Genomic DNA, 12,152 nt, shown 5'->3' with positions numbered 1-12,152 from the left:
CTAAAATGGTAATAAAAAAAATAGTGGTGATAATGGGTATTCTTGCTTTACCCCTGATCTTATTGAGAAGGCTTCTGGCTTATCCATGACAGATAATGTTTGCTGATGATTTTAGACAGATAATACATATCATTTTAAGGGACGCTCCATTTGTTCCTATATTCTCTAATGTTTCTAATAGGAATGTGTGCTGTGTTTTGTCGAAAGCTTTTTCTGCATCTATTGAGAAAATAATTATATCTGTTTGTTTTGTTACTAATATAGTCAATTATGATCATAGTTTCCCTAATATTAGACCAACCCTTATTCCTGGTATAAATCCCACCTGCTCATAATGTATGATCCTTGTGATTTATTTCTGTAATCTTCTTGCTAGTATTTTATTTAAAAATTTTGTATCAGTATTCATTAGGTAAATTGGTGTATAGGTTTTCTATCTCTATTTTTACTCTTCCTGGTGTAGGTATCAGCACCATATTTCAGTCCTGAAAAGAATTTGGTAGGACTCCTTCTTTGCCCATTTTTCCAGATAGTTTTTATAGTATTGGAATTAATTGTTCTTTAAATGTATGGTAGAATTCACTTGTGAATTCATCTGGCCTGGCAATCTTTTTTCTTAGGCAGTTCATTGAAGGCTTGTTCAATTTCTTTTTCTAAGATGGAATTATTCAAGTGTTCTGTCTAGGCAGTTTATATTTTTGTAAATTTGCATCCATTTTGCTTAGATTATCAGATTTATTGGTATGTAATTGGGCAGAATTTTTCCTAATGATTTCTTTAGTTTCATCTTCATTGGTGGCAAACAGAATTTTTTTTAAAATTAAAAATAATAAAATTTTTGCTTTAAAAAAATCTTTCAGATCAGAAGAAGAAAATAAGGGCATTACTAGAGAAAGGATAGTATTCTTATAATAATTTTTATTTTTTGAATGTCTTCTATTTAATTGAATGTTTTACAAGTAGACTTAGAATAGAGGTTGTCCTCATTTCCAAAACAGGAAAAGAGACTATAGAACAAAAGTTTTTGTTCTATGACTCATTCTCTATAGAAACCTTAGCTGTTGTTTTGTAAAATATTTTTTGTTGTTGTTGTTATAAAGTAGATCATTGTTTTTTGCATAATGTACTTAAAGAATAAAGAGCAGCTAGGTGGTACAGTAGATAGAACCTGGTGACACGAAGACACTTACTTCTGAGTTCAAATCTGATTTCAGATACCAGGTGTCTGAACCTGGATATCACTTAATCTTGTTTGCCGTTGTTCCTCATCTGTAAATGAGCTGTAGGAGGAAATTGCAAACCACTCCAGTATCTTTGCCAAGAAAAGCCCAAATGGGGTCACAAAGAGTTGGACATGACTGAAATGACACAACAATAACTTAATACATTTGAAAGTCACTTAAGATGGTTATGAAAATTCAGGGTGATGTTTTAGGCAGACCTGAATTCACATATGGCCTCAGTCACTCATTAGGTGTGTGACCCTCAGTAAGATCACTTTAGCCTTTGTTTGCCTTAGTTTTCTCATCTGATAATAATTGTAAACCCATATCACAGTGCCTAGCATATGGTAAGGATTATATAAATTTTAATTATTATTATTAGTAATTTTTAAAATAAATTATTTCAATAATTCTAAGATTTTAATTTATTCTGTGGTACTATTTCTTCTCCTTATCCAGATCACAACTTTACTATAATTTAGTAACTGGTCTGTCAGAGTTTCTGTGGCCAAAAAACTGATTATCCTCTACCAAATTGGTGATGAACCTCTGCAGACTTATTTAGGCTGGTCCTCATATACAATAGGTACCCAGTCTATTACTGTAAAGCCAAGCATGAGCAGCTTTCCAGAGGATTGTTGCTGTGAACAGTTTCAAGGTTCTGATTACATAGTATAGTGAACTCTCTATTTTTTTTTAGTAGTAAAGACAAAACATTGACAGAAACCAAACTACAGCATTCATAATGTTATAGCATAACAAGTTATCACTAAAATGGCCACATAGTTTTCACCAAAGTGGTCACATAGTTTTAAACAACAGATATCATTCAGTAAGTCCTTAACTCAATCATCCTTAAGGATCAGGCCTCCTTAAGGGACACAAAATACAAATGTCAAAGTTCTCTACCCCTAGGTCACAGTAAATCATGATTTTCTCAGTGAGCATTAGGTACCCAAGAAGAGGTCTTTTCATCTGGACTCGAGACTGGCTGTCAGATTCCATGGTTCCTCTTCCATGGCCCCCACTCCTGCCCAAATCTACCCAACTGTCACCTGGATTCAAAGGCAGGTAGCTCTCAGTTCCTTGTCCACCTCCTTGTCCAGTTCCCATTCTATATTGAAGCTCACAGTGTTCAGTCCATCTCAAGTCCCTCACAGTTTCTATTTCTGGGAAGACAAAGCTTAACAGAGCCACAATAACATTTGTGCACATTGCCGGCACCATCATCAATTCAGTATCTGCCTATGAAATCAACAGAGACCCACAAACAAGGTCCAAGAGATCAACACAAATCATCAACATAGAAATCAATAGAGACCCATAAACAAGGTCTGGGAGGTCAACACAAATCATCTGTAAAGTCCTGGGACCTCTGAAACCCTCCTCCAGGACTTCTGTAAACAGACAACCAGAAAATCCTCTTTCAGGGCTTCCAGTAAGGTCCCAGGGCTTCTATACAAAGTATCACAAACAAACATAAATACAGAGTGCCAGATACCACAAGTTTTCTCCTTCTTGACTCTGACACAACAAGAGTTCTCTTCTCAGTTCTTCTCTCTCCTAGCTTGGGCTTCTCCTTATTTGTGGTTTTTAGCTCCTCCCCTTCCTGTTGCATCAGCAACAGAGGTTCACAAGTTCTGTGGTTCACAACTTGTGGGATTCACAAGTTCTGTTTCTTAATAAAGACTTGATATAATCATGGGCAAGGCTTAAAAGAAATTTGAACTGAAACAAGGTGCTAAATAATTAAATAGCTGAAACAAGGAATGAAGTACTTCTTTGCTTGCCATTACAGTCACTGGATCTTGAAACCTTTGTAGTTTGGTAAGACCTGCTAAAGCTTGTTCTACATTGGTATGGCCTTCAAGAACATAGGGTTATTTCCATGACATGATGGGGTGGGTAGGAAGAAATCAGTTTATAGTATCCTAATATACTCCCTCAAATAAAGTTAAATATGTTTTCCTCTGATTTCAGACCTGGTCTCTTCATTCACTTGCTTTGATAGTGGATTCTAGTGGGCCAATGTATCGTGGCTATGTTGAACCAACTTTGTCCCTAGTTCTCACATTGCTATTGACAGTTCCACCTTCACATACTGAAGTTCATCAATGTTTGGGTCGATGTTTAGGTGCTATAATAACCACTGTTGGACCTGAACTACAGGGTAAGTGGATTTCAAATTTTGATGTTAAAGAAAAAGACTAACCTTTTTCAAAATTCTTCTTCTAGCATCATATTAATTTTAAGTTGTATAACTTTGTTTCATCGAACAATGAAAATACGCAATGTCTATTAGGCATCTTATTTTGAATGTAAATGGACTCTAAATATGAAATGAATTTCAGTTAAATCTTAAGGTGACAATTCTTTGTTAAATAGGGGAAGAAAAAAGTTTCATGGAAAGAATTCTGGCTATTGGAAATGAGTAATCTTGGACCAGTCATTTTACCACAACCTTAGTTTCTTTATCTCAAAAACAAGGATGTTGGTCCTTATATAGACTGTGACTCTGTGACACAGGGCAAATTATTTAGTTTATCTCAGCCTCAGTTTCTTCATCTGTAAAACAGGCTAACAGTAGTATCTCTCATAGGGTTGTTGTGAAGATCAAATTAAATATATCAAGTACTGTGTAAACCTTAAAATACTAATAATTTTAGTTATTATTAATAAAATGAGAGCTCTTTGAAAGAAAAGATAGAAATATACATTGAAAAAATGATTAAATATTTTCTTAAAGTTTATATAATATAGATTGATAGGATTTGGGGAAATATTTAAACCAGTGTAATAATTCTTAGATCCTTCCTCACAAGGGTAATGCCAGAAAAAAGGAATTAATATTTATTAAACATGCATGATTAATAAATGTTTTTGGTAGTGAAAACTTTCCTCCCCTTCTTTCTCTTTTTTCTTCTTTCTCCTCCTCATCTTCACCTTCTCTTTTTCTTTCTTCTTGTCCTTCACTTTGTCCTCCTCTTTCTCCTCCTCCATGTCACCCTCCTTATTTCTCTCCCTCTCCTTCTCCTCCCTTTACCTCTTCTTTTCTACCCCATTCAACATTCACACCTACATCAGAACAGTATACAAAATTGTGATTTTCCACTTAGCACATTTTTATTTATAAAACTGTTTTCTTTATATTAGGCAGATGGTTTAAATGAATTTACTGCTTAGAATTTAGTTTAGAATGCTTTCTTTAGCATTTTTATGATATATAATTATGATTTCTTTTAGTCAATTTCTCTATACACATTCTTGTTAACATTTGTTGGGAAACTGAAATTTAGGGTCAAGATGAATCAGCAGTAGCATTCATTAATTTCAGAAGCTATACTGTTGTACAGTTTTTGGTGCTCTTCAGATTCTTTCATATAGGAGAGTGAAGGGGTTAAAGAATAGTACGATTTTTTTCTATAAGTGAGATTTAAGAGTAGATTTATTAAGCATCTAAACCAACAAATTGGAACTTTTATCTGAGATATTTTCTATCTTAAAAAAAATATGCCATCCCCAGTAAAGTGGTTTGTCAGTCCCTTCATGATAAAGTATAATTCTCTTTAATAATTTTTGTGATGAGTCTAATAAAATAATTGTATTTTTAAAAAATTTTCTCTTGTACCTGGTATTAGGGAATGGAGCGACAATCTCGACAATACGCTCTTCCTGTTTGGTTGGTTGTGCGATCACACAAGACCATTCAGATTCTCTTGTTCAGGCAGCTGCCATCTCTTGCCTTCAACAATTACATATGTTTGCACCACGGCATGTCAATCTTTCTAGTCTGGTTCCTAGCCTTTGTGTAAGTATAAAACACTTTTGATTTACTTGTGTTGGGAGTCCAGAATTTATTTACTAAGAAAAAAATAATGGTTGATTCTCATGAATTCTAAATTCTAGCTTTCAGCTGTAGCATACCATCCACAAGCTCACTCTGGTACTTCCCTTACTTTCTAAACTTGCTTTGCCTTTTAAGAAATGTTTCAATTAATAACCCATCTCTCTTGACTAAGACCTTCCCTTTCTAGACTCTGCTACTTCTACTAAAACTTTGTGGGCTGATTAGTTGGAGCATTCTTTCTTGATAAAGACTGGGAGTCAGGCTCAAAATTTTTCTGCTTTCTGTTTCTGGTTCTTTGGCAAGCTGATTTCTACTATGTTGTTTTAGATCTTTTCATTGTAAAGAGAGCATGCTATATGTTTGAGTATCAAGCATTCTGTCATAAATGATATTAAGCAATGACCATGAGATTTATTATACCAAAATAACAAAAATTGTTATAAAGACTTTCAATTCCATTTCTCAAAGCAAAATTTCAGTTAAAATTTTTTCTATGAATTGGATTTTACACATTTTTAACATAGTTTTAAATTAGTTGACTGAAACTGAAACCACTGAACCTGGTTTATGAAGATTATTTTGGCAACTATGTGATGAATAGATTGGAGAAGGGAGAAACTAGAGACAGGGAGCCCTGTTAGGATGGTAAAATGGTGTAGGACAGGTGAATGGTGATGAAGATATGAACTAGAGTGGTGGTGATGTTTGCGTGAGAAATTTTTTTGGTGATAGAATTCATAGGAGTTGACAGCTAATTGTGATAAAGGAAAATGCCAAAGAGGGTATAAAGAATAAAAGATTATAAATTGCCCTTTTGTTATTTTTTGTTGTTGTTTGGGTTTCTTTATTAATAATTAGGTTTGCTGGATCCTCTTAAGTTCCTTTAGGATATTGAACATTTTTCATATACCTTCCAAAATAATCTTTAAATTATTTGAAAGTTTATCTTTGTACTTTTAACCTGTTTACTAGCATCTTCTTTCCACAGTTGTCAGTGACACAGCTGAAAAGAACCACAAAGGGAAAAAATGTCCAAAATTTTTACTCCATTCTAATGTGGTTCTAGTTGTCTTTTGCCAATTAGCCAATGAGACATGTTTGGTGTCATTATGGATAATGAAAAGGACTGACATTAGGCTTGGTAGTACTCATTTTTACTAGTCTTTGATTTTCTCATGGTCATTTACTAGTCGATGCTTATACACACACACACACACACACACACACACACACTCTTATCTACATTCTATATTTTAATAGATTTTTTTTATTCTGACTTTTTTCTTCTTTTTGGAAGGATGAAGGCAGGGCAGTTGGGGTTAAGTGACTTGCCCAAGGTCACACTGCTAGAAAGTGTTAAGTGTCTGAGGTCAGATTTGAATTCAGGTCCTCCTGACTCCAGAACCGCTGCTCTATTCACTGCACCCCTAGCTGCCCCAATTCTGACTTTTTTTAATGAAAAATTTTTTAATTCTTGGAGAGTAGATTATATTGTTAACTACAAATGCTTAAGCAATGGTGATTATAATTAATGAGCTTAAACCCAATTTCCTTAGTGAATTAATGAGATCATCGATATAGATATTCTTGTATTCAGATCCTTTTTCTTTTCATGCTTTGTCCTCTCCATTTCCTCCTGGCTATCTGGATCTTTTCCCATCAGATGTAAAGTTTCGATTTCTAAACTCACATTCAAATAGCATATAGGTGTGAATTGTTGTTTCACCCTCTATTTTTAAAATGGTTATGAACTTTTTATCAGAGAGATACATTATATGACTTGTCTGCCAAGTATCTTTGATTAGAATAAAAAGTCAGTTGAGTCAGACAGGGCTTCTTTATGTTTTGTCCTTTGTCTTTAATCAGTCTGTGTCAGGCAATAATTGATGGATGGTCCAGACTAATGAAGTAGTTAAAATTAGCAATAATCTTGTCAAAATTATTGTGTACATCTAAGGAAAGAATTTTTTTTTAATCCACAGATATAGTTGACAATTTTTATAAGAAAACTCTTTATCTGTTTTCCTATGGAATAGAAAATTCTCTAATAATTTTTTTCCCATTCAGTGTGAAATTAAGTATGCTGAAGTCTTTTTTTTTTTTTTGCTTTTTGGAGGGCAATTGGGGTTAAGTGACTTGCCCAAGGTCACATGGCAGTAAGTGTTAAGTGTCTAAAGCCGGATTTGAACTCAGGTCCTCCTGACTCCAGGGCCAGTGCTTTGTTCACTATGCCACCTAGCCTCCCCTGAATTCTTTTGAGTAAAACAAAATGGTTAGCCTAATTAGAGAAAAAAATTTTTTTTAGAAAACCTAAGTTACCAGACACCATTCTTAACTAATACACATAATAAGATTTTCTAGTTTTTGCTAGTCTTAGCTTATATCCAAGTATTGTAATCACTTCCAAAGACATTTTAAAGTTGGTTCTAAACTCATAGTATTGGTAGTAACGACTATTTTACTAAGGTTACAAAAATCTTGAAATTATTGAGGCAATATGCAAAATATTTTAGTGTACATTCAGAAAATTATATTTTCTTAGAATAAAAGTAGTATTTTTCAGCATGATGCTGTTGGCCAGTCAGCTTTAAATTATTCTTAATTACAGTTTTTGTTTTCAGAGATATTTCCCAGTTTAGATATTATTAGGATTTACATCTATGTGTTATCCATTGGGAGATAACTTCTTAATAGGAGTTAAGTTCATTCTTACTGGTTTCACTGACTGTATTTTAATAATGGAAAAGCCGCTTTAAAGTTGTTTACTGAACTAAGCCTAGGTCTTCTTGATAGGAGTTCAAAAGCATATTGGGCATCTGTAGATGTGACCTATTGAATGATGAGTAGTGGTAATGTAATCTACCTATAGTTTCATTTTAAAAGGAAAATGAAATTTAAAAATCAGAGAAAAAAATAGTGAAATATTTACTCTTGATTGAATTAAACCTAGGGAGACACACACACACACTCACACACACACACACACACACACACACACACACACACACACACACACACACACACCCATTCCCTTCTTTCCCTACCCCCAAAGTAAGTTATGCTTCTCTGTTGCTGCAGAGATGGAGTTCAAATCAACTTTTTATATTAAAATTATGCTAAAAGACTCTTAGCATTTAACATATTATTATATGCTTAACTTTTCTGTTCACTGAATATTTATAGACCTCAAAACATCTTTTATATTCTAGGGACAGTATGGGGAGAGGGTGGAGGGAAATGACTAAAACAGCTTCCCAGTGGTGCCCTTTAACCTTCTAACCTCTTGCTTTAGCAGCAGATTGTTAGTCTGCCTAGACTCATATCACAGTGGTTAACATGTTCCTGCTGTCTCTTACTATCCCCTTTCCTGTGATAATGAACTGAACTCCAACTGTCTGCTCCATCATTCTCACAACTACTTTCTACCACATTTTCTACCTCTTCCACTATGCCTTCTATATATCTTTGCTGTAATCAATAAACTCCCTTTGATCTTATACCACTTACTCTCTTGCTTCTGACAGCATTATATCCCTGGCTTCCTTTCCTTTATGGGTGACATTGTCACTCATATCATCCAACTCATTGGTTGTGGTGAGGGAGTCTGAATATTCCTTGCTCCCTCTTGCTCTTCCAAACTTTCCTCTGCCACCATCAGTCAGGAAATTGTCCTCCTTTTGGCTTCTTCAATCCAAATTATCGATCAAATTATCTGCCAATCCTCAGATTATTCATTCTTTCTCCTTTCTTAATGAGTGTACAGTGCCTGGCTTAATCTTCCATTATATTCCCATTCTTTCTTTCATTCTAGGGGATTTCTACTAGTATGTAGATGTTATCTCATATATCCTAACTTCTTCCTTATTCCTCAATCTATTCAACTCCCATAACTTATATCATCCGCTCCACCTCAGTTAGCTACCTCAATCTTACCATAGTGTTTAGGTGTTCCACTCATTTTGGATTTCCTTGACTTCTCCATGGCCCCAGTAAGCTTATCATTGAGAAATCTCATCATTTTGCAAGATCCAATCAACCTTGGTACTTACAACTCTTCAGTACCCTCTGGAGTGTGGAGCCATGAACTCTTTAACCTCTGTTTAAGGAGGGGTGATAGAGACATCTCCTTAGACATCTCACTTTCCTCTTGGCTGTACTTGGCTGTTTTAGAAGTCCTTGACTTTTCCACCTAGTACCAGTTACCTCCCAACATTTGCATTTTTCTCTTGTAGGTTATCTTCCCCCATTAGATTGTAACCTCCTTGAGGGCAGTGACTACCTTTCTTTTTCATATTTCTATCTCTAGTACTCAGCAAGGGATAGTGCTGATGCCTGGCACATAGTAGGCCTGTAATAAATTTTTATTGAATATTGACTATGTTCAAGAACTCTGCATTTCCTTTATCTGGTAATAATTTTTTATCTTTCCTTATACCTCATTCTTTCTAGAACTATTCTTTGTGATACTGTGACTTCTACCCCCTTTATCCTTCAGTACTATCCTTCACTTTCATCCTTGTTTTAGTTATAGTCTTAAACCCTTTATATCTTCCTTCCATTCATTCGCTGATGATGCCCTTCTCTTTGCTAAGCCTGGCCTATTATATATATCCTTGATCATATCCCTCCAGCATCACCCTCACCATCATCCAGTAAATCAGTGAACGTTTATTAAGTGCCTGCTATGTGCTGGGTACTGTGTTAAAATGCTAAGGATGCAAATAGGAAAAAGAAAGATAGTCCTTGCCTTCAAGGTACTTATAATTTAATAGAGGAAGACAACATACAGAAGGAAGCTGAAAAGGATGAGAGTGGCAGGGGGAGGGAGAGGGAAGGGGATTAAGGGGTACTGGGGATAGGGGTTTAATTTTTTATAGAGTGGAAACCAAGTAGAGCTGCTGATGGAATGTGAAGAATTACCTGGAAATATTTTCTTTTTCTGATCTTTAGCCTCTTCATTTTTTTTTTTTCCCCTTGCTGCCAACAAACATGCCCAAGTCTCCCCCATCCTTATAACCTTCACTAGATCCTACCATGCCTGGTAGTCAAGGGAACAGCACTTATTTAAGCATTTACTATGTGTCAGGTACTGTGCTAAGCACTAAGGATACAAATAGAAGCAAAATGAAAGATAGTCCTTGCCCTTGAAGATCTTATATTTTAATGGCAGAAGACATCACATAAAAGGAAGCTGAAAAGTGGGAGGGGATAAGGAGAGAAGAGAGATTCCCATGTTTGGGGTGTGGTAGAGAAAGCAATCTTGGACAGTCAGGAACTAGGCCCAAAGAATAATGAAGTAATGGCCCTCCCTGGCCTGGGGATCTTTTTTTAAAAATGGAGGTTCTGGGAGGAAATAACCAATGACAAGAGACCAGAGGTACAGAGATTTTACAGAAAGAGAAGGCTACTGGAGCATGGTGGTGAAGGCAGCCTGCTTGTTATCATCCTATGTCTTTCCTTCCCTTCTTAAATAAATTCCTTGAAAAATTCATCTATGATTGGTGCTTCCATTTCTTCCCCTCTTACTTTCTTTTGAAATCCTCTACAATTTGACTTCTTATCTTCATCACCCAACTGAAATTATTCTTTCCAAATTTATCAATGATCTTTTAATTGCCAAAATTAATAGTCTCTCTCTCTCCCTCCCTCCTCCCTCCCTTCTTCCCTCCCCCTTCCTCCTTTCTTCCATACCATTCTCTCTCTTTCCCTCCCTCCCTTTCCTTCTCCCTCTCCCCTTCTCTCCTTGTTTTCTCTCTCTCCCTCCTTGTTTTTCTCATATCTATCTCACTATTCCTACTCAGTCTCCTTTCCTGGTTCTTTATCCATTCCATGCCTACTAACTATGAGTGTCCCCCAATGCTCTGTCCTGGGACCTCTTTTTTTTCTTGTTTTTATCTCACTTGGTGATCTTATCAGATTCTCTGGGTTCATTTACTGCCTCTATACAGATGATTTTGAGACCTATTAATCCAACCCTAGTCTCTCTCCTGAGTTCTAGTCCTATATCACCAAATGCCTGTTGGACATTTGGAGCTAGATGTCCCATAGGCATCTGAAACTTAACATATGAGTTATGTTTTCATAACTCATCTTTATCCCCAAATCCACCCCTAACCTAAACTTCTCTAGTACTCTCAAGGGCACCACTCTCCTTCTAGTTCAACATGTTAAAAAATGGTGTCATCTTTAACTTCTGGTCCCCATCTTCAACTTCTTGCTCATGCTTACTTCAACTTTTCACCTTGACAACTCCAATTATTTGCCAAATCTTATGATTTCTTTCTTTATATTTCTCTTACCTGTCCCTCTTCAGCAGTCACAGAGTCATTACCCTACTAAAGGCTCTTATTACCTCTAGCCTGCACTATTAATATAGATGTCAAAGAAACCAAGGTCATCTACTACGTCCCAGGCCATTGCTAGTCATCCTGGTTTTTGTCATGCCACTGAACTTCAGTAACTGGAGAAAGAGTGAGTCTGACAACTTTATGCAGCTCTGCCTCACTTGAATACATTTCACACGAGTCAAGACATCATCCTATGATGTAGTGGTTCTCTTCAAAATTGAAGGCAGCAACAGCTTTCTATTTGGACTCCCTTTATCTAGTCTTGCCCCTACTCAAGTCCATCCTCCATAGTATTGTCAAAGCAACTTTCTTAAAGTATGAGTCTGACTGTCAATGAAACTCTCCACTCTAGTAATAATGGTTTGCTTGCTGTTCTTTACCCATGACAATCCATTTCCTGTCTTTAAGGCTTTACACTAGCTATTTCCTGCACCTGAAATGTTCTCCCTCCCAACCTTTGATTCTGGGATTCCCATTATACTTCCTTTAAGTCTCAGCTCAAATTCCCCCTCATCCATCAGTCCTTTTCCATTCCCCATATTTGTTAGTGCCTTCCCCTCTACTTTCTCTCTACTATATATATAAATATATACATATATACATACATATATATCTTTTGTGTTCCTATATTTCTCCCCCATTAAAATGTAAGGTTACTGAGGACAGGAATTCTTTTTACAACTTCTTTCGATTCCTAGTGCTTAGTATAGTGCCTGGCACATAGTAAGTATATAA

General features: G+C 35.8%; 2 protein-coding genes across 3 annotated transcripts in view; one reads left to right on the top strand and one right to left on the bottom strand.

Annotated features, from left to right (window-relative positions):
* Positions 1 to 12,152, top strand: part of HEATR5B (HEAT repeat containing 5B) — a 135,947-nt gene that overhangs the window by 64,455 nt on the left and 59,340 nt on the right. For both annotated transcript variants that reach the window (XM_069072208.1, XM_069072209.1), the window contains 2 exons: positions 3,204 to 3,393; positions 4,862 to 5,031. In XM_069072208.1, the coding sequence (XP_068928309.1) occupies positions 3,204 to 3,393; positions 4,862 to 5,031 (360 nt within the window). The remainder of the gene's footprint in view (positions 1 to 3,203; positions 3,394 to 4,861; positions 5,032 to 12,152) is intronic.
* CEBPZOS (CEBPZ opposite strand) overlaps positions 1 to 12,152 on the bottom strand; it is a 295,755-nt gene that overhangs the window by 269,760 nt on the left and 13,843 nt on the right. The window lies entirely within an intron of this gene.

The sequence above is a fragment of the Petaurus breviceps genome, unplaced genomic scaffold, assembly GCF_028583685.1.
Source record: "Petaurus breviceps papuanus isolate PSGF00001 unplaced genomic scaffold, PetGlider_PUasm1.0 90845, whole genome shotgun sequence".
NCBI classification, from domain to species: Eukaryota; Metazoa; Chordata; class Mammalia; order Diprotodontia; family Petauridae; genus Petaurus; species Petaurus breviceps.
The sequence above is the reverse complement of the archived record's forward strand: the minus strand, read 5'-3'. Positions and strand labels throughout refer to the sequence as shown.